The sequence below is a fragment of the Mobula hypostoma genome, chromosome 10, assembly GCF_963921235.1.
Source record: "Mobula hypostoma chromosome 10, sMobHyp1.1, whole genome shotgun sequence".
In the NCBI taxonomy this organism is placed as follows: Eukaryota; Metazoa; Chordata; class Chondrichthyes; order Myliobatiformes; family Myliobatidae; genus Mobula; species Mobula hypostoma.
The window spans coordinates 134,391,702-134,414,655 of NC_086106.1; the positions used below are offsets into that span (position 1 = coordinate 134,391,702).

At 47.9% G+C, this 22,954-nt stretch overlaps 1 protein-coding gene across 2 annotated transcripts; it reads right to left on the reverse strand.

The window, feature by feature from the left end:
- Positions 1-4,869: 4,869 nt before the first annotated feature.
- On the reverse strand, positions 4,870-22,088 carry LOC134353433 (transcription cofactor vestigial-like protein 2). Of its 2 annotated transcripts, none has more exons than XM_063061466.1 (4): positions 21,962-22,088; positions 20,741-21,058; positions 5,913-6,323; positions 4,870-5,340 (listed from the first exon to the last, which is right to left on the reverse strand). In XM_063061466.1, exons 1-4 carry the CDS (start codon positions 22,017-22,019, stop codon positions 5,300-5,302), a joined length of 828 nt encoding a protein of 275 aa, XP_062917536.1. In that variant the 5' UTR covers positions 22,020-22,088; the 3' UTR covers positions 4,870-5,299. The 2 variants fall into 2 exon arrangements, with proteins under 2 accessions (XP_062917536.1, XP_062917537.1); XM_063061467.1 differs by having other exon boundaries at positions 22,022-22,070.
- Between the last annotated feature and the right edge of the window lie 866 nt (positions 22,089-22,954).

Below are 22,954 nucleotides of genomic sequence, written 5' to 3' on the forward strand. Positions count from 1 at the left end.
CACAGTCGGTGACTTTTAAAGGATTTCAGAGGACAACGAGAAGATCGACAGCATCAGCTCACCTGAAGACTCAAATCTCTTCCTCTCTCTCGCTCTCTCTCTCTCTCTCTCTCCATCACTACTCAATTCAATGCCACGAACTGAACTGAACTGAACTTTACTCATTATGGTAAGACTATCTATTTACCCCTAGACTTGAAGAAGCTTGGTTTTCATATATATTTCCACACTTACTAATATACTTACTTACATATACTCATTGCTAACCTGTTTGATTTGTCTATATTTACATTACTGTATTGTGTAGTTACAAATAAATATTATCAATTAATAGCAATACTGGACTCTAAAGTGTTTTCCATCTCTGCTGGTTCTTTAACCCGTCACGGGGTACGTGTCAAGCACAAAACCAGGAAAACCAAGCAAGGTGCCCACATGTGGTGATTTTAAAGTGAATGTTAACCCAGTTCTCTGCACCGTACAGTATCCGCTCCCTCGGATTGAGGACATCTTTGCTTTCCTGTCAGGAGGGAAACGTTTCACAAAAATCAATTTGGCCCAGGCTTATCTCCAAGTGGAAATCGATGAAGCATCCAAGAAATAGCTGACAATAAATACAGACAAAGGAATTCACCAGTACAACAGGTTGGTGTTTGGGATAGCATCAGCTCCTGCAATCTGGCAAAGGGCAATGAACCAGGTCCTGCAGGGGATTCCAGGGACTCACTGTTACCTGGATGACATCATTGTCAGTGGCAAAGATGACGACGAACATCTTTCTAACCTTGAACAAGTGCTCACCAGGTTACGAGAATATGGGCTCAGAGCTAATCGACAGAAATGAGAGTTTTTCAAAAAGGAAATCTCATACTGTGGGCATGTGATCAACAAGGATGGCTTACACATGTCTCAAGACAAGATAGAAGCGGTTCTTAAGGCACCACCACCTGAAAATGTGTCTCAGCTGAGAGCATATCTTGGACTAGTGAACTATTACCACAAGTTCTTGTCTAACCTATCCACAGTCCTACACCCACTAAATGCACTATTACAGACAGGGACACAATGGAAGTGGACTGAGAGCTGTGAGAAAGCATTTCAAGAAACTAAAAGACTCATAACTTCGGAAGGGGTGCTCACGCACTTTGACCCCTCCTTACCTATCCGACTAGCTTGTGATGCCTCGGCCCATGGGATAGGAGCTGTGGTATCTCACAAGTTTCCAGATGACTCTGAAAGACCAATAGCCTTTGCCTCAAGAACGCTAACTTCAGCTGAACACAACAACGCACAGATTGACAGAGAGGCCCTAAGCCTCGTGTGGGGAGTCAAGAAATTCAGTCACTACCTGTATAGTCAGAATTTTTCCTTGTTGACTGACCATCAGCCTCTCATGTCAATCTTCAACCCAAGAAAAGGTGTTCCAGTGATGACAGCACAAAGGCTGCAGCGATGGTCTCTTTTCTTAGGAGGTCACAGGTATGACATTGAACACAAGGGGACCAATCAACATGGCAACACAGATGGGTTGTCACGTTTACCACTGTTGACTTCCAAGATAACGACACAAATGGATTCAGCAGAGGTCTTTTACACTACAGCAGTTGAACAATTACCAGTGACAAACAGCCTCATGGAAAGGGAAACACGCAATGACCCTACGTTGTCAAAAGTGCATGACTCACGGTAAAGGGATGGCCAACACGGGGTAACACACTGTTTCCAGTCTTCTCAGCGAGGAAGGAGCAGTTGTCAGTGCATTGGGAACAATAACATGTGGCTCACGAGTTGTGATTCCTCCCAAGCTACACACCAGTGTGCTGGAGGAACTGCACAAGGGGCACCTGGGTACTGTGAAGATGAAAAGTCTTGCCCGTGCCTATGTGTGGTGGCCAGGAATCGATAAACAGATTGAGGACGTGACCAAGAACTGCTCTGGATGTCAAAAGATCCAGAACACACCACCACAAGCCCCTCTCCATCCGTGGGAGTGACCCTCATCACCATGGCGACGAGTGCACATCGACTTTGCTGGACCATTCATGGACTCCATCTTTTTAATCACCATTGATACACAATCCCAATGGCCAGAGGTCATCAAATGAAGACAACCACATCGGAAAAGACCATTACAGTTTTGAGGACCATGTTCACCAGGAATGGCATACCAGAGCAAATCTGCACAGACAATGGACGACAATTTGTCTCTGAAGAGTTCCAAAGTTTTGTTAAGAACAATGAAATCAAACACTTTACATCTGCCCCTTACCATCAATCCACAAATGGCTTGGCAGAAAGATTTGTACAGACATTCAAGAAAGCCCTCAAGGCAAGGGACAGCGAAAATCAACCAGTACAACACAAGAGAGACAACTTCCTCCTTGCCTATCGTAACGCAGTACATGCCACCACTAACCAGACTCCAGCGATGATGTTTCTGAACAGGAACCTGAAGTCCCGCATGGATTTTCTCAAACCAGATGTACAGTGTGATGTGGAAAACAGACAGTTCAAACACTTGGATGCTAAGTCAACACAAAGCTTCAGTGTGGGACAGTCAGTCCTTGTACGTGATTACTGGACTGAAAGGTGGCAGCTGGGTACAATTTCCGCCATAGACAGACCACTGATGTATAGAGTACAAGTGGGAGAGAACGTATGGAGACAACATGTGGACTGAATCCTGAATGCTCAGGTGAAAAACACAACAACACCTTGCCCGGACTCCCCGGACATAGAAGCAAACACCCCTGGTGTGACCACATCTGCCTCCTCCACAGAGGAGCCTGTCATCAGTGCTGAGGATCCACCTTGTGGAGACTCAGTCCCCGAAGCAAACATTTCAAGTCAGATGTTACCCAGAGAGGCAGAGGAGACCTCCCCAGAGTCTCGAGTTATAAATGGGTCTTAGACCAAAGGGGTGACTCGGGAGGGGTAGCACTTCTGGTGGGGGGGAGCCTTCCGTGCCCTTTTTCAGGGCAGCTCGTCCACCTTTGGTCCCCACCCGGCGCTCAGCTCTCACCTGTGGCTCCAAGTAGCTGTGACACATGCAGCGGCCACACCCGGTAAACTGTCTCGACAGACAGGCCAAACCAGGTGAGGGTAGCCGATCCTCACTGAGGTAGGGGATTTGCCTGTCCCAGCGTGTGAAATCTGGCCCTGGCAGATGGAGCGGAGGAGACCGATTAATAGTCCAACGGTCAAGAAGACAGGCCAGCAGTCGTGGTGGAGCGCTAAGAGCACAACAAGGCACTTAGACGTCCTGGTCATCCACTGCAAGAGGTGGTGATCTCTTTAAACTCACCTGACAGTAGGCAAACCACTGCTGTAACCTGACAAGTACATGATTTCCCAATATGTCAGAGCAGCCTGGAGGGAAATTATCTGCCAACTGGAATTTCCAGATGCGACCTAAAGCAAGTGAGCTTAGATCAAAAGTAAAAAAAAGGCTTGTTATAATTTCATATTATTACGTTAATTTGTTATAATTTGAGATTATTAAATTACTAAGTAAACAAATGGTAGGCATTTGTATGTTAAGGGTAAACATATTTGTTTAGCATGATGCCCCAGTTAAAAAAACAATTGATACACTATTAAAATAAAAAGGGAGGAGTGTACCGTATAGCCTACAGTGTAATAAGGGACTACTTTATGATTTAGTAACACGATGTTGCATGCGCTATTAGGGGCGAATTGATCTGTACGTGTGTGCCGAGTTCGGTTTCTGCCAGTAAAGAACCATGAACCTTAGCTCCCGTCTCCAGCATTTTTATTAATAGCATTGTTGTGTAACCAGGCCACATACACAACAATTATGTATTGCAATGTACTGCTGCCACAAAACAACACATTCATGATGTCTGTCAGTGAACTTAAACCCTATTTTGATTACCTTTTGTTGAAGCTTTGTGGAAAGAAATTCTGAGCCGTGAAATTTTCCAACTACCCAATGTCTTAGCTCAGACCTGACTCTAACGCCAGTATGGGCCTGACACCCAGGGCCGTGAACAGGAAGGAGGGAAATCCCACACCACACCAGAGCATCATAGACACTCAGAATCCATCCAGGGAGGGAAGTATCTCCAGGTTTGTTTTGGAAATGGAACAGTGGCCATAAGGAACAGTAACTACTGAATATGAATTGAAAAGCCAAACAGCAGGAGGAATCTAGCGAGCTAGGAGCAGCTGGGAGGGAAATAAACAGTCGAGCTTCAGGTGGAGGCCTTCATCTTGTCTGACAGAGGAGAGATATCCAGTGTCAAAGGTAAAGGTGTAGAGGCCTCTGCACCCCTCCCAGTGTCCGTGATCACTTTTGGCTTCTACACACCTCGTGTCTCCATAAACCCCTCCAGACACTACACCCCTCCCCATCTCCATGACCCCCACCAGCTCCTGGAACCCTCTCTGACTCTGTGACCACTTCTGGCCCTACAACACTCCACTTCGCTGTAACTCACTCCTTCCCCGAGATCTCTCCCTGCCTCTGTAACCCCCTCCGGCCCCTACACCCCTCCCTGTCTTTGTAATCCTCTCCATCCCCTTCTCCCCTCCCTGCTTCCGTTACTCCCTGCAACCCCTACACCCCTCCTCATCTCTGTAACCCACTCCATCCCCTACACCATTTCCTGTCTCTGTAACCCCCTGTGGCCCATACCCGCCTCTCCATCGCTGTAACCCCATCCAGTCCCTGCACCCCCCTCTGTGTCTGTAACCCCGTGGCCCATACCCGTCTCTCTATCGCTGTAATCCCATCCAGTCCCTGCACCCCCCTCTGTGTCTTTAACCCCCTCTGGCCCTTACAAACCCCCTGTCTATGTAACCCCATCCAGTCCCTGCACCCCCTCTGTGTCTGTAACCCCCTCTGGCCCATACCACCCCCCCGTCTCTGTAACCTCTTCCAGTCCCTGCACCCCTCCCTTTCATCAACTCCCTAGGAACTCTGCGATCCTCTTATTCCAGTCACTGTATTGTCCCCGACTCCCCCTCTTCAATAGTGACAGTGTCTTCAGCTTCCTGTAAACTGAGCTCCACCCCCCAACAGAACTGCACCCCACCCCTTGGTTTTGTACACTGTCTGTCCCATGGGTCTGGAGCTCAGGGTTGGTGTGGTGTTCCTCAGGCCAAAGTAGATGATGCTCGATCTCAAGTCACACATTGTATGTCCGACACCAGCTGAAGACACAAGACTTTCCATCCATAATGTCCATCCCGCCAGCATCAGATCGAGTCCGGCCCAGGGGATTGTGTGAGAGATCCAGGACTGGAACAGCAGCAGACAATTGGGCAGGAGCCAGTACTAGTACCAGTAAATGTCCTTGGGTGTGTCCGGCACAAAGCCTGCCGAAGGAAGCAGTGTCAAGAACCATCTCTGTATAACCCCCAAACACTACAACCTTCACTGTAAGAAACCCCTCACCCCACATCTGTCTCTCTAAACCCCAACCCTCATCTGACTCCGTAAACACCCCTCACCCCTCACCTGACTCTGTAACCCCCCTCACCCTCACCTGACTCTGTAACCCCCCTCACCCCACACCTGACTCTGTAACCCCCTCACCCCTCACCTGACTGTAACCCCCTCACCCCACACCTGACTCTGTAAACCCCCCACCCCTCATCTGACTCTGTAACGCCCTCACCCCACACCTGACTCTGTAACCCCCCTCACCCCACACCTGACTGTAACCCCCCTCACCCCTCACCTGACTCTGTAACCCCCCCTCACCCTACACCTGATTCTGTAACCCCCCCCACCCCACACCTGCCTCTGTAACCCCCCCCACATCACTCCTAAACCCCTCCCAGTCTCTGTTACCCCCATTGGCTCCCACACCCCTGTGACTCCTGTGATGCAGCCATTGTTCATCTCTGGGACCCCGTTCCACCCCTCCATTGTTGATGATCATTACCTTTCTCATTCCCCCATCGTTCGGGCCTCATTCCCCTCTCAGGGTTGATGTCCTTGGGGTGATGGTGGGAGATTCCTGTCCAGGGGTGTGGGACAACTGTCTTCGGTCGAGGAGGGAGTGTGCTGGGGACTGTACTCAGGCCATAGTGTCCCTCCGAGTCCACAGCAGGCAGCATGTTCCGGGGCTGCAGGAGGTGTGGTTGGAAGAGGACGCCCATGTGCTGGGCTCCAGCTGGTAGAAGCCAAGGATCAGCAGCCCCAGCTCCTGGCACTGGGCGCTGGTCTGGCAGTGACCCGGCTGTGGCCACTACCCCCTCCCTTGTGTTTTGTCCCGTGACAGGGAACGTCCCTCCCAGGGACGGCGGTGGCCACATTGTTGCCTGTGGCCATGTCACTGACCGCAGCTCCTCACCTGGAAGAGAAAACAGGGTCAGTGAGCGACCTGGGCATGGGCAGTGATCCCTCACAGTTCCAGGACATCGACAGCAGATTCCTCACTCACTGTACTGACCCACACAGATTATCGGCACGGGCCTGCCATCATTGATTCTGTGTGAACCATGCCATGTCTGGACATGGGGATGTTTGATCCCATGAGCAGTTCCGTGTGTCGTGAAGAGTTTTCACTGGGGTGATGTGTCCACACGTGGATCGCCATGACCCTCACAGACAGTCAATAGTGTGACACATAAGACCATAAGGCATAGGAGCAGAATTAGGCTCTTCAGCCCATCGAGTCTGTTCTGCCATTCCATTATGGCTGATCTCATGTCGCACTCAACCCCAAACACCTGCCTTCTCGCTATATCCTTTCATGCCCTGACTGATCAGGAAATAATCAACTTCCACCTTAAGTATACCCACGGACATGGCCTCCAGAGCAGTCTGTGGCAGAGTATTCCACAGATTCACCACTCTCTACTCCTTCCACCTTCCCCTGTTCTAAAGGGTCGCCTTTTAATTTTGAGGCTGTGCCCTCTAGTTCTGGATACACTCACCATAGAAAGCATCCTCTCCACACCCCCCTTATCTAGTCCTCTCAACATTCAGTAGGTTTCAATGAGATCCCCCCCACATTCTTCTAAATTCCAGAGGCCCAATCGGTGACAGGAGCAGAGCACTTCAAATTAAATAAAAGCACAGAAGGGGCAGGCAGGGCAACCATTGTCAGGAGTGGGCCAGCAGAGAGAGGAGGAGCATCAGGCTTTGACTCAAGAGGTTTTGACGAGAAGCGTCTGAGGCCAAAGAAACCAGTTAGAAGATTTGGTCTTGGTTGCCCATTGTACAGTGCAGGCAGGGTGGCAGATATGGCAGTGGAATGTTCCTCCTGTAGAATGTGGGAATTCATGGAACCTGATGGTCTCCCTGATGACACCTGCAGGAAGTGCAGCCATTCCAGCTCATGAAAGACCACATTAAGGAGCTGGAGCTGGATAAACTAACGATCATCCGGGAGGCAGAGCAATTGATAGATATGACTTTTGAGCAGGTGGTTACACCCAGAGTGCAGAATTCAGGGAGTAGACAGGTGAACACAGAGAGCTAAAGGGAGAAGGAAGTCTGTTCAGGGTCTCCCTGTGGCCATTCTCCTCAGCAACAGCTACTGCTGAGGGGGATGACCTATCTGGACAAGGCAGCGGCAGCCAGACCAATAGCACTGTTGTCAGCTCTGTCCCTCAGAAGGGTGGGGTGAAGTCAGGTGGAGCAATAATCATAGGGGTCTCGATAGTTAGGGGGACATATAGGAGATTCTGCAGCAGCAAAAGGGATACCAGGATAGTGTGTTGCCTCCCGGGTGCTAGGGTCCAGGATATCTCTGAGCGGTTGCTCAGAGATTCTTGAAGAGGGAGGTGAGCAGCTGGAGGTCATGGTACATGTTGGTACACCAATGACATAGGCAGGAGAGGGTTAGGGCCTGAGCAGTAAGTTTAAGGATTTAGGAAGGAAGCTGAAGAGCAGGATCCCCAAGGTGGTAATCTCCAGATAACTCCCAGTGCTACGAGCTAGTGAAGGACTGAACAGGAAGATGGTGCAGATAAATTTAGTGCCTGAGGAGATGGTGCAGGGAACAGGGTCTCAAGTTCTTGGATCATTGGAACCTTTACTGGGGAAGGGGTGCCTTGTACAAGTGGGACGGGTTGCACCTGAACTGGAGGGGAACCAATATCCTGGGAGGGAGGTTTGCTAATGCTATTTGGGGGAGTTTAAACTAGATTTGCAAGGGGTGGGAACTGAAGTGGAGAGGTAGAGGATGGGGTGGTTGGCACCCAAGTAGAGGCAGCTTGTAGGGAGTTTGTGAGAAAGGATAGGCAGATGATAGAGCAAAGATACACCCAGACAGATGGTTTGAGATGTGTCTATTTCAATGCAAGGAGTATCATAAACAAGGCGGATGAACTTAAGAGCATGGATCAATACGTGGAACTGACACTGTGGCCATTACAGAGACTTGGATGTCTCAGGGGCAGGAATGGCTGCTGAGTGTGCCGGGGTTTAGAGTTTCAAAAAGGACAGGGAAGGAGACAAAACAGGTGGGGGAGTGGTACAGCTAATCAGGGATAGTATCACGGCTGCAGAAACAGAAGAAGTCATGGAGGAATTATCTACTGAGTCAGTGTAGGTGAAAGTCAGAAACAGGAAGGGGACAATATCTCTACTGCGTGTTTCTTATAGACCCCCCCCCTCAATAGTAACAGAGACATTGAGCAGCAGATAGGGAGGCAGATTCTGGAACGGTGCAATAACAATAGGGTTGTCATGATGGGTGATTTTAACTTTCCCAATGTCGACTGGCATCTCCTTAGAGCAAGGGGGTTAGATGAGGTGGAGTTTGTTTGGTGTGTTCAGGAAGGTTTTCTGACACAATACATAGGCAAACGAGAGGAGAGGCTGTACTTGATTTGGTATTGGGGAAATGAACCTGGTCAGGTGTCAGATCTCTTGGTGGGAGAGCATTTTGCAGGTAGTGATCATAACCCTATCTCCTTTCCTATAGCACTAGAGAGGGATAGGAGCAGATGTTCTCAGGAAATGCATGGCAGAAATGTGGCAAATATTCAGGGAACATTTCGTAGGCATCTCGTAGGCATTCACAGAACATTTGCTTGGCGTTCTGCACAGGTATGTTCCATTGAGGCAGGAAAAAGAGGGTAGGGTAAAAGAACCATGGTGTATGAAGGATGTAGAAAATCTAGTTAAGAAAAAAGAAAAGCTTACAAAAAGATCCTGGGTACATTCAAAGCGGAGGTTGATAGATTCCTGATTGGTCGGGGCATCAAGGAACATAGCGAGAGAGCTGATGTGTGGAGTTGAATGGGATCCAGGACAGTCATGATGAAATGGTGGAGTGGACTTGATGGACTGAATAGCCTAATTCTGCTCCACTGCCTTATAGTCTCTTTTGCTTTTACATTAGCTTTGACTTCCCTTGTTAGCCACAGTTGTACTATTTTGCTATTTGAGTATTTCTTTGTTTTTGGAATACATCCATCCTGCACCTTCCTCATTTTTTTCCAGAAACTCAAGTCATTGCAACTCTGCTGACATCCCTGCCAATACCTCCTTCCAATTTACTTCGACCAACTCCTCTCTCATACCACTGTAATTTCCTTACACTGAAAAACTGCCACATCAGACTTTACTTTCTCCCTGTCAAATTTCAAGTTGAACTCAATCATATTGTGATCACTGGTTCCTAAGGGTTCTTTTACCTTAAGCTCCCTAATCACCTCTGGTTCATTACGTAACACACAATCCAGTATAGCTGATCCCTTAGTAGGCTCAACAACAAACAGCTCTGAACAGCCATCTCGTAGGCATTCAAGAAACTCACTCTCTTGGAATCCAGTACCAACCTGATTTTCCCAATCAACCTGCATGTTGCAATATCCCATGACTATCACAGACATCCCGCCTCTCCCGGAACTTCCGGGAGTCTCCCGGAAGTGGCTCCCCGATGCCCGCAAATTATAAACAATATCACGGAAATCAATTTTTTCGAGAGCGAGTGAGAGAAAAGCAAGAGAGAGCGCGAGCGACCACGAGAGAGCGCCGAGAGAGAGAGATAGAGAGAAAGAGAGAGAGAGAGAGAGAGAGAGAGAGCGCGCGCGCGCGTGTCATGGCAGAGTGTTCCAAGAAAATATAAAACGTACGTCACCCCAGACTACACTAAAGTGTACCCCTGCCTAATAGGGGTCAAAAATAATGACAGTGTTGCTCGCTGCACTGTTTGCAACAATGACTTTTCTATTGCCCATGGTGGGTTAAGACTGTACATGACATGTTGAGGTGAGTTTAACAGGTGTCATTCGTTCATTAGCACAGCTAACGTTACTTAAACTAGCTGGCTAGCTGCTAAGGAGCTACTCAATTGCAGACATCCCACCTGTCCCGGGAGTCTCCTGCAAATTGATGATGCTAACTCCCTGAAATCAGTTTTTGCAGGGTGGGATGTCTGCTATCATAACATTGACCTTTTGATACACTTTTTCTATCTCCTGTTGTAATCTGTAGCCTACATCTCAGTTACTGTTTGGAGGCCTGTATATAACTGCCATCAAGCTCCTTTTACGCTTGCAGTTTCTTAACCAAAGCCACAAGTACTCAATATGTTTTGATTCTATATCATATCTTTGTACCAATTTTATGTCATTCTTTACCAGCAGAACCACGCCACCCCCTCTGCCTACCGTCCTATCCCTCTGATACAATTGTAACCTTGGACATTCAGCTCCCAACTACAACCATCCCTCAGTCATGACGCATTAGGAACATGAGTCACCCAGACTGTTTTGGTGTGAGGGTCTCCCTTCATGTGGTGTGGCTCTGTCACAGCAGTGGGGGCTGGCTGCCAATCCTATTGCATCCTGTTGTACAACCCAGCGTGTAGCCTGCTGGCTCACTGACCTGTCGTGGTCAATGTGAGGATCCCATCCACGTGTCCAAGACATGACCTGGCCAGTGGAGGTATGCCCACAGATGGGTTCACAGCTCAGTGTGGTCAGGGGTCAGGTGTCAATGTGAGAACACCAGCTGTAAGCATTGAGGACTATAACTCAAGTTTTAAGACTATTACAGATCAGTACGGAATTTATGGAGAGTATTAAACTGGAGCAGGACAAATTACTAGAGCATTCAGCAGGAACGAGGGGAAGTTAAATGGCAACAGCTGTTTTTGGGCAAGTTCACGTCTGACACATGGAGGGCACTTAAAGACCAACTGCACGGAATATAGGATAGGTATCTTTCAGTCAGAAGGAAGAACAAGAATGGCAAGGTAAGAGAACCTTGGATGTCGAGAGGTGTGATGAATTTAGTCAAGAATGAAAAAGTAGGTAAAACTTAGGAAGCTAAAATCAAATAGAGGATAATAAAGAAGCCAGAAAAGACCTCAACACTGAAATTAGGAAAGCCAAGAGGGGTCTTGAAAATTACTTTGCAAGCAGGATTAAAGAGAATGCCAGGGCATTCTATGCAAACATCCAGAGCAAGAGGATAACTAGGGAGAGTGTGGGAGAGCTCAAGGATAAAGAAGGGAACATGTGCCAGGGGTTGGTGGATTTGGGTGAGGTCACACACGGACATCCCAAGGTAAGGAAGGAGATGTATTGGGTCTCCTAAAGAGCATAAAGGTGGATGTTCCCAGGGCCTGATGGGGTCTCCCCCAGAATATTGAGAGAGGCAAGTGAAGAGATAGCTGAGACCATGACCAATATCCTTGCGTCCTCTCTGGTCATAGGCAAGGTCCTGGAGGACTGGTGAGGAGCTAATGTGTTCTATTACTCAAGAAGGGAACCAGGGATAGTCCTGGAAACTATAGACCGGTGAGTCTCACGTCAGTGGAAGGGAAGTTACCGGAGAGAATTCTTCAGGATAGTGTTATGAGTATTTGGAAAAGCATGGCCTAATTAGGGAGAGCCGGAATGCTTGTGTAAGACAAGTCATGTCTTAATAATTTGATTGAGTTTTACGAGGAAGTGACAGGGGTGATTGAGACAAGGGCTGTGCCTTTAGTATGGCACTTGACAAGATCCCTCGTGGGAGGCTCGTCCAGAAGATTAAGATGCATGGGATCCATGGATTCAGAGCTGGCTTGTCCATAGAAGACATAGGGTGGTGGTTGATAGGACCTATTGTGGCTTGAAGTATGTGACAAGTAATTTTCCACAGGGATCCATACTGGGACCTCTACTGTTTGTGATATACCCTCAGTGGTTATGTTATTAGCTACCAACTGTACCTAATAAAGTGGCCACTGCGTGTAAGTTCATGGTCTTCTGTAACCCATCCACTTCAAGGTTCAATGTGTTGTTCATTCAGAGATGCTCTTCTGCACACCACTGTTGTAACATGTGGTTATTTGAGTTACTGTTGCCTTCCTGTCAGCTTGAACCAGTGTGGCCATTCTCCTCTGACCTCTCTCATTAAGAAGGTGTTCTTGCCCACGGACTGCTGCTCTCTGGATGTTTTTTTGTTTTTCACACCATTCTCTGTGAACTCTAGGAGACTGTGTGTGAAACTCCCAGGAGATCAGTAGTTTTTGAGATACCCAAACCACCCCATCTGGCACCAACAAACACTCTATGGTCTAAGTCACTTAGATCACATTTCTTCCCCATTCTGATGTTTGGTCTGAACAAACAACTGGACCACTTGCTTGCTTTTATGCATTGAGTTGCTGCCACATGACTGGCTGATTAGATATTTGCATTAATGGGTCCACCAGTACCTAATAAAGTGGCATCTGAGTGAATGTATATAATCTGAGTGACTATATAGATACAATAAGATCCCATACATCTTAATATGGAATATTTATATTTAATTTGGTTTTTTTGACACTGATCAAAAGAGAAAGACTCTTTTATGTCAAAATGAAAACAGATCTCTACCCCATCTTGGAGAAGGGAAACTCTGTTCTCTGCATTTAACCCACTTAAGTATGAAGTGAAGACCTTAAAGCCACTTTCATTCCCCATCAGGAAGTCTTTAAAGCTCTCTGCTTCTTTCTAGACAACAGATCTAACCAGTTCTCCTCCATCACAACTCTCTTCTGTTTGGCAGAACTGGTCCTCACACTCAACTTCTCTTTCAGCTCCTCCCTCATTTTCCAAACCCAAGGTGTAGCCATGGGTACCTGCTTGGCTCCAGCTGAGCCTGCCTTTTCTCTGGCTACGTGGAACAGTCCATGTTCCAAGCCTTTTACCAGTAATGCTCCACAACTCTTCCTGTGCTAAATTGACATCTGCATTGGTGCTGCTTCATGCACCCGTCTTGAACTCATCAATTTCATCAGCTTGTCCTCTAATTTCCACCCCACCCCTAACTCCACTTGGTCCATTTCTGCCTCCTCTCTCCCTTTTCTCAATCTGTTTCTATCTCCAGATTCAGAGTATCCTCTAACATTTCTATCAATGCCCTGACTCTCACAGATACCTTGATTATACGCTGCCCACCCTCCTCTTTTTCCATTCCCCACTCTGGCTCCCCTCTTATCTCTTCTCTTCTCCTCACCTGCCCATCTCCTCCTTTCCTTCCCTTTCTCCCATTGTCCACTCTCCTCTCCTATTAGATTCCTTCTTCTTCAGCTCTTTACCTCTTCCACCTATCACCTTCACTTCATCCCCCATCCACCCACCTTCCCGCTCATCTCGTCTCACCTGTCACCTGCCAACTTGTAATTTGCCTCTCTCTACACCTTCTTATTCTGGCTTCTGCCTCCTTCCTATCCAGAATGAAGAAAGGTCTTGGCCCAGAACGTCGACTGTTTATTCATTTCCATAGCTGCTGTCTGACCTGCTGAGTTCCTCCAGCATTTTGTGTGTGTGTGTTGCTATGCATTTCCAGTATCTGCAGAATCTCATGTGTTTATGACGTGTTGTACTTTAGGAAGTCAAAAGAGACAGTATACTGTTCATGGCAAAACCCTTAACAGTGTTGATGAGCAGAGGGATCTTGATGTCCAAGTTTGTAGCTCCCCGAAAGAGTCTACAGGTTGATGGGGAGATACAGAAGGCATATGACATTCTGGCCTTTATGGCTGATGAATTGAGTTCAAGAGTTTTGAAGTTATGTTGCAGCTTCATAAAACTCGAGTTTGGCCTCATCTGGAGTGTTGCATACAGCTCTGTTCACCCCATTACAAGGAAGATGTGCAAGGTTTGGAGGAAGTGCAGACGAGGTTCACCACAGAGTTAGAGTCATAGAAAAGTACAGCACAAAAACGAGCCCTTTGGCCCATCTAGTCCATGCTGAACCATTTAGACTGCCTACTCCCATCAACCCGCACCGCAGCCATAGCCCTCCCTGCCCCACCATCGAAACTTCTCTTAAACATTGAAATCGAGTCCGCATGGACCACATCCATGGCAGTTAGTTCCACCCTCTCACAAGCCCCTAAGTGAAGAAGTTTCCCCTCATGTTCCCCTTAAACTTTTCACCTTTCACCCTTAACCCATGACTTCTGGTTGTAATCCCACCTAGTCTCAGTGGAAAAAGCCTGCTTGAATTTACCTGATCTATACCCCTCATAATGTTGTGCAGCAGATAGACATGTCAGAATGGGAATCGGACGTGGAATTAAAATGTGTGGCCACTGGGAGATCCTGCTTTCTCTGGCGGACACAGCGTAGGTGTTCAGCAAAACGATCTCCCAGTCTGCGTCGGGTCTTGCCAATATACAGAAGGCCACATCGGGAGCCCGATGTGGATAGGCAGAAGGGATTAGTTCAATATGACATTCTATTTAGCACAGACATGGTGAGCCGTGGGTATGGGTACATAAGACAATAAGATACAGGAGCAAAATTTGGCCATTTGGCCCATCAAGCCTGCTCAGCCATTTCATCATCACTGATCCAATTTTCCCCTTAGCTCCTTCTCCCCGTATCTGTTCATACCCTGAACAATCAAGAATCTATCAACCTCTACCTTAAATATAGATAAGGACTTGGCCTCCACAGCTGCCTGTGACAAAGAATTCCACAGATTCATCACTCTCTGACTAATGAACTTCTTCCTCAGCTCTGTTCCTCCTCCCTCTATTCTGAGGCTGTGTCCTCTGCTCTTAGAGTCTCCCACCATAGGAAATATCCTCTCCACATCCACTCTATCAAGGCCTTTCACCATTCGATAGGTTTCAATGAGGTCACCCCTCATTCTTCTGAATTCCAGTGAATATGGGCCCAGAGCCATCAAACGCTCTTCATATGACAAGCCATTCAATCCTGGAATCATTTTCATTAACCTCCTTTGAACCCTCTCTAGTTTCAGCACATCCTTACTTCTTACTTCTGCCTCTCTCCCTTCTTGAAGAGTGGAGGGAAGTTGGCAATTTTCTAGTCTTCCGGAACCTTTCCAGATCTGGTGATTTTAGAGAGATCATTACTAATGCCTCCATGATCTCTTCAGTCACCTCTCTAGGAACCTTAAGTTGTGCACCTTCTGGTCCAGGTGACTTATCTACCTTCAGACCTTTCAGTTTCCCAAGAACCTTCTCTCTAGTTGTGGTAACTTCATATACTTCATGACCCCTGACACCTGGAACTTCCACCTTTCTGTTAGTGTCTTCCACAGTTACGACTGATACAAAGTACTTTCTCAGTTCATCCACCATTCCTTTGTCCCCCGTTACTACCTCTCCAGGTATCCACTCTCACCTCTCTTTTACACTTCATGTATCTGAAGAAACTTTTAGAACATAGACAATCTACAGCACTTTACAGGCCCTTCGGCCCACAATGTTGTGCTGACCATGTAACCTACTCAAGGAGCTGCCTAGAATTCCCCTGCCCCATAGCCCCCTATATTTTCTAAGCTCCATGTACCTATCTAAGAGCCTCTTAAAAGATCCTATTGTATCCGCCTCTACCACTGCCACCGGCAGTGCATTCCACACATCCACCACTCTCTGTGTGAAAAACTTACCCCTGACATCTCTTCTGTACCTGCTTCCAAGCACCTTAAAACTATGCCCCCTCATGTTAGCCACTTCAGCCCTGGGAAAAAGACACTGGCTATCCACATGATCAATGCCTCTCATCATCTTGTACATCTCTATCAGGTCACCTCTCATCCTCCGCCGCTCCAAGGAGAAAAGGCCAAGTTCACTCAACCTATTCTCATAAGGTATGCTCCCCAATCCAGGCAACATCCTTGTAAATCTCCTCTGCACCCTTCCTATAGTTTCCACATTCTTCTTGTAGTGAGGTGACCAAAACTGAGCACAGTACTCCAACTGGGGCCTGACCAGGGTCCTATATAGCTGTAACATTACCTCACGGTTCTTGAACTCAGTCCCATGGTTGATGAAGTCCAACACACCGTACACCTTCTTAACAACACTGTCAACCTGCGCAGCAATTTTGAGTGTCCTATGGACACGGACCCCAATATCTCGCTGACCTTCCATACTGCCAAGAGTCTTACTATTATATTAAATTCTGTCTTCAAATTTGACCTACTGAAATGAACCACTTCACTCTTATCTGGATTGAACTCCATCTGCCACTTCTCATCCCAGATCTGCATCCTATCAATGTCCCACTGTAACCTTTGACAACCATCCAGACTATCCACAACACCCAGCAAACTTACTAACCCATCCTTCTACTTCCTCGTCCAGCTCATTTATAAAAATCACAAAGAGGAGGGGTCTCAGAACAGATCCCAATAGAACACCACTGGTCACCGCTCTCCATGCAGAATATGAACCATCCACAACCACACCTTGCCTTCTGTAGACAAGACAATTCTGGATCCACAAAGCAAGGTCTCCTTGGATCCCATGCCTCCTTACTTTCTGAATGAGCCTCACATAGAGAATTTATCAAATGCCTTACTGAAATCCATATACGCTGGATCTACTGCTCCACCTTCATCTGTGTGTTTTGTTACATCCATTTGGTATCCTGTGTATTGGCTAGCTTACTTTCATATTCCACCTTTACCTTCTTTATGACTTTTTAAATTGCCTGCTGTTGTGTTTTAAAAGTTTCCCAATCCTCAAACTTCACACTAATTTTTGTTCTATTCTATGCTCTCTCTTTGGTTTTTATGTTGGCTTTGACTTCTCTTGTTAGCCACAGTTGTGTCATCTTTCCTTTAGAATACTTCTTCCTATTTGCGATGTATATATCCTGTGCCTTCCGAATTGCTTCCAGAAATTCCAGCCATTGCTCCTGTTCTATCATCCCTGCCAGTGTTATTTCCAATCAATTCTTGCCAACTCCTCTCTGGTGCCTCTGTAATTCTCTTTACTCCACTTTAATATTGACATATCTGACTTTAGCTTCTCCTTCTCAAATTTCAGGGTGAATTCGATCATATTCTGATCACTTTCCACAAAAGGTTCTTTCACTTTAAGCTCTCTAATCAATTCCAATTCATTGCACAATACTCAATCCAGAATAGCTGATCCCCTAGTGGGCTCAGCCATGAGCTGCTCTAAAACACCATCTTGTAGATACTCTAGAAACTCTCCCTCTTGGAATCCAGCGCCAACACGATTTTCCCAATCTACCTGCATATTTAAACCCCCCCATGACTACTGTAACATTACCCTTTTGACATGCATTTTCTATCTCCTGTTGTATCTTGTAGACAACATCCTTATTACTGTTTGGGGGTCTGTATACAACTCCCATCAGGGTCTTCTTGCCCTTGCAGTTCCTTAGCTCCATCCACAATGATTCAACACCATCTGACCCTATGTCACCTCTTTCTAATGATTTGATTTCATTCTATACCAACAGAGCAACACTGCCCCCTCTGCCTTCCTGACTGTCCTTTCGATTCAATGTGTATCCTTGGACGTTAAACTCCCAGCTATAATCTTTCAGCCATGATTCAGTGATGCCTACAACACCATACCTGCCAATCTGCAACTGTGCTGCAAGTTCATCTACTTTATTCTGTATAACTGTGCACTTTCAGATACACACCTTCAGTCCTGTATTCACCCTTTTCAATTTTGTTCACCTTTTACATTGCAACTCATCCCATTGACTGTAATTTTGTCCAATCAACAGCTCCTCACTAGACATTGCCTTTGTTTGTAAACAAGCTACCTCATCTTCAGCACTATTATTTGACTTTCCTACAAAATATACGCAGCTCAGGACACTAGTCGCACCATGCTCAACTTTGTGATTCCTAACTTTGTCTAAGGTCTTACCAACATCTGTCTCCACGATCTCTCCACTAATTGTTTCGGCACTCTGGTTCCCATCCCCCTGCAACTCTAGTTTAAACCCCACCGTGTAGCATTAACAATCTGTCCTGCTACGATATTAGTCCCCCTCCAGTTCAGGTGCAAACCGTCCCTTTGGTACCAGTCCCACATTCCCTGAAATAGACCCCAGTGATCCAAAAATCTTATACCCTCCCTCCTACATCAACTCCTTAGTCACGTATTAAACTGTATAATCTTCTTGGTTCTGGCCTCACTAGCACGTGGCATGGATAGCAATCCTGAGATCACAACTCTGGAGGTCCAGTCCTTTAACTTAGCATTTAACTCCCTGAACTCCCTATGTAGAACCTCGTCACTCTTCTTACCCATGTCATTGGTACCTGCATGGACCACAACTTCTGGCTGTTCACTCTCCCGCTTAAGGACACTGAGAACTCAATCTGAGATATCCCGGACTATGGCATCCAGGAAGCAACATACCATCCGGGAATCTCATTCTCACCCACAGAACCTCCTGTCCATTCCACTAACTAACGAATTCCCTATCACCACAGCGTGTGCCTCTTCTCTTCTCCTCCTTTCTGAGTCACAGAGGCAGATTCAGTGCCAGAGACCTGACCACAGTGACTTTCCTATCAGGTCATTCCCCCCCGACAGTATCCAAAGTGATGTTCCTCAGGGGGATGGCCACAGGGCTACTCTGTACTGACTCCTTAAACCCTTTCCCCTTCCCGACTGTCACCCAGTTTCCTGTGTCCTGCACTGTGGGTGTAACCACCTCTCTGTGTGTCCTATCTATCACCCCCTCGGCCTCCCGAATGATCCCGAGTTCATCCAGTTCCAGCTCCAACTCCTTAATGCAGATTGTCAGAAGCTGCAGCTGTAGTTGTCGGGACACAGAGATCTCGCTGCCTTCCCACATTGCACAAGAAGCGCGTTCCACTATCCTACTGTCCTCTACTGTCCTAACTGAGCAGATATAAAGAAGGGATGGAAAAAAAAACTTAACCTAGAGCTTTGCTTTCTCTGTCTGAAGCCCCGATGAGATTTAGCCTCAAGATCACCACTCTGACTCTGCCCACTCAGATGATGACCACTGCGCCTGCCCTGCCTTCCTTTAATTTGCTTTTGCTAATCAATGGCAAACACTGACTGGTTGCAGGACAGAGCTCTTTTTCACTGTACGTTGTTCCCTGACACGGGTACACAGGGTAGTGAAGAAGTTTTAATGCTCTTGACTTCATTACCTGGGGCAATGAGTACAGGAGTTGGCAGATTGTTTTACAATGACAAGAGTTTAGTGACACCTCACCAAGTGTCGTGTGCAGTTCTGGTCACCCGGCTGTGGGAAGGATGTCATTAAACTGGAAAAGGTTCAGAAATAATTCACGGGGACGTTACATCAACTGGAAAGCTTGATGTTTTCCTTTATTTTTTAAATGTTATTTACAGATACAGTACGGAGCAGGCCCTTTCGGGACAGACCCAGCACCCCACTGATTTAACCCTTGCCTAATCACAGGACAATTAACATACTAACTGGCACATGTTTGGACAGTGGGAGGAAACCAGAGCACCTGGAAGAAACGGACAGGGTCACGGGAAGGACGTACAAATTTCTTACAGAGAACATGGGGAACGAACTGTGAACTTGGACACCCGAACTGTAATAACATCATGCTAACCTTTACGCTACCGTGGCATCCCACAGAGAGATTGGATAGGCTGATTGGACCTTATAAATCCATGAGGGGTGTATATCTTTCCTCCCAGGGCTGGGAAATCTCACGCTAGGGGCATAACACCAGAGTCAGGAACAGCTATTATCCCTCAACCCTCAGGCTCTTCAATCAGAAGGGTTAGCTTCACTCAACTTCGTTTGCCCCATCACTGAAATGTTCTCACAACCCATGGAATCACTTTCAAGGACTCTTCATCTATATTTATTGTTAATTGATCTCTTATTGTTTCTTTCTCTTTACGTTTACACTGTTCATTATCTTTTGCACATTGGTCATTCACCCTGTTGGTCCAGTCTTTCACTGAATCTATTACGGCTATTGCATTTCTTGAGTATGCCTGCAAGAAAATGAATCTCAGGGTTGTATATGGTGACATATACTGTACTATACGTGCTGTGACGATAAACGTACTTTGAACTTTTAAAAGTTTTCACCTGGAAGGTGGTGGATGTGTGGAATGCACTGCCAGAGGAGGTGCTAGAGGTGAGCACAGTAACAATAGTACAAGACCCTTGGGTAGGAGGGGTTTCTGAGGGATACGGGTCAAACACGGGGAAGTGTGATTAGCTGAGGAACAGCACAGACCTGTCGGGCCGAAGGGCCTGTACCTGTGCTGTGAGATTGGATGCCTCTTAGTGTGAGGGGGGTTTTGACGGGGAGGGTTACTGCTGTGCCATTCTGGCCTGAAACTCTCCTAATTTCTCCTCACCCCAGCCACCCCTCTCCTCCCTCCCAGCTTCTGGCCCTCTCCCTCTCCATCCCTCCCCCTCTCCTGCCTCTCAGCCCCTCCTCCTCCCCCTCTCAGCCTTTCCTTCTATCCCTCTCGGCCTCTCAGCCTCTCCTTCTACCCCTCTAGTTTCTAACCGCCTCCCTCTCCCCCTCCCCACAGCATCTTACCTGCCTGGCTAGGGGTCTCAGACCGTCCCCTTTGCCCCAGCGCTCGAGAGAAGTGTTCGTCCACCACACTGTTGATGTCGCCTTTGAAGTACGTAAAGACGGTGCAGTGGGAGGAGCCCTCTGATCCTGGTCTCTGTGTTACTGTAACGGTGGGGTTCATGACTTCTGATCCTGGCCGCTGGACTACCTTCGTTGGGTTCAAGACCTCTGACCCTGGTCGCTGGGTGACCCGGATGGTTGGGTGCACGACCTCTGATCCTGGTCGCTGGGTTACCTCAGAGGGGTTCACGACCTCTGACCCTGGCTGCTCCATCGATCCTACACAACGAATTCAACATTCAGGACATGTTGCCATGGTGACCATTCACTCTCGTACCCCCCAGTACCAGACATTCAGCCCATCCAGATCTGCCAGTCCAGCCATACCTCTTCGCTTTGTGACCTTGCTGAAATTTCCTCTCACTTCTTCTCCCAGCAATACTTCTGAAACCAGTGCTTCCTTCTCCCCTCCCCTCCAACCCTCCTCCCCTCCCACCCCTCCGGACCCTCTCTCCACTGCTCTGGCACTGCCCTTCCAGCCATCGATAACCCTATCAGCCCCCACTGAGCACCCATGGCCTGCCCCTAACCTTCCTGCAGTGACGTCAGCTCCAGTCTCCCACACACTAGGCTCCTGGTTCCCTGCAGATTCCCACTCTGCATCCTGTCCCATGTCCCACATCCTGTGTCCTGGATCCTGTCCCATGTCCCATGTCCCACGTGCTGTGTCCTGGATCCTTTCCCATGTCCCATGTCCCACGTCCTGTGTGCTGGATCCTGTCCCATGTCCCAAGTCCCACGTCCCATGTCCCACGTCCCGTGTCCTGGATCCTGTCCCACGTCCCGTGTCCAGGATCCTGTCCCATGTCCCATGTCTCACATCCCGTGTCCTAGATCTTGTCCCATGTCCCATGTCCCACATCCTGTGTCCAGGATCCTGTCCCATGCCCTGTGTCCTGGCCAGTGTCCAGTGGCCTGTGTCCTATTTCTTGTATCCCATATCCTGAGACTGTCCAATATCCAAAGTCCTGTCCGGTGTCCAGCGGCCTGTATCCCATGTCCTGGCTGGTGCCCAGTGTCCAGTGATGTCCAGTGTCCCATGTCCTGTGTCCTGTCCCATATCCCATGTCTGGTGTCTGTTGAGAGGGATGTGGTTGGACTGCTCCTGCCCCAGTTACCTACCTGTGCCTGCCCCCAGTGATGGGCTGCCCTGTTGAGGGGCAACTCTGCGGCTGCTCATACCTCAGTCGCAGGTGTCGGTGCCCAGACTCGCTCTTCTCCCGTCCATGACAGCTCTCCCGCCGATCTAGGCTGTGTGCAGGGGGTGGAGATTGGAGAGTCCAACCACGAGTCCCTCCTTCCACAAGCCAGCAGCCCCGGGCTGTGGCAGAGCGTTGGAATGTTCTCCAACCTGTTCCCCAGCTCCCGGAATGAGGAAACAGCCAGCTCTCGGCTGCAAGATGGAGACCGACTCCATCTGGCTGTTAGGGTCTGTCAGCACAAGGATCAACATCTGGTACACCCAGGCACAGACATAGAAACCAGCACGTACACAGACACACACATATACACACACACACACACACACACACACACACACACACACACACACACACACACACACAGACAAACAGGCACACAGATACAGACACACACGTATACACACAGACAGAGACAAACAGGCACACAGATACAGACACACACATATACACACAGATAGAGACAAACAGGCACACAGATACAGACACACACATATACACACAGACAGACATACATACACAGACACAGATGGATAGCACACACAGACACACAGAGACGTGCATGGTCACACGCAAATATATACACACACAGCCACACATACAGGCGCACATAGACACACACAGATGGACACACACACAAACACAGAGACACACACACATACAGACTCATACATACACACCACACACACAAACACACAAAGACACACACACACACACACACACACAAACAGAGAGAGGGAGGGAGAGATAGCTAGAGGAGACAGAGAGACAGAGAGAGAGAGAAGCCAGCAGCCAACGGACAGATGACAGACACATGTATAGACACCAAACGCCATCAACCACTGCTGATTGTTCCACAGACTGGGACATGGAAGGAAACCAAAGGCAGATAAAGGGTTAATGATGGTGGAGATTG

Coding starts and splice junctions, on each gene's coding strand:
- LOC134353433 (XM_063061466.1), bottom strand. CDS start 22,019: ATGAGCAGCCGCAGAGTTGCCCCTCAACAGGGCAGCCCATCACTGGGG. Junction 21,059..21,961: donor ATCACTGGGGGCAGGCACAG/GTAGGTAACTGG, acceptor TTCGTTGTGTAG/GATCGATGGAGCAGCCAGGG. Junction 5,341..5,912: donor ACGATGGGGGAATGAGAAAG/GTAATGATCATC, acceptor TTCCTTCGGCAG/GCTTTGTGCCGGACACACCC.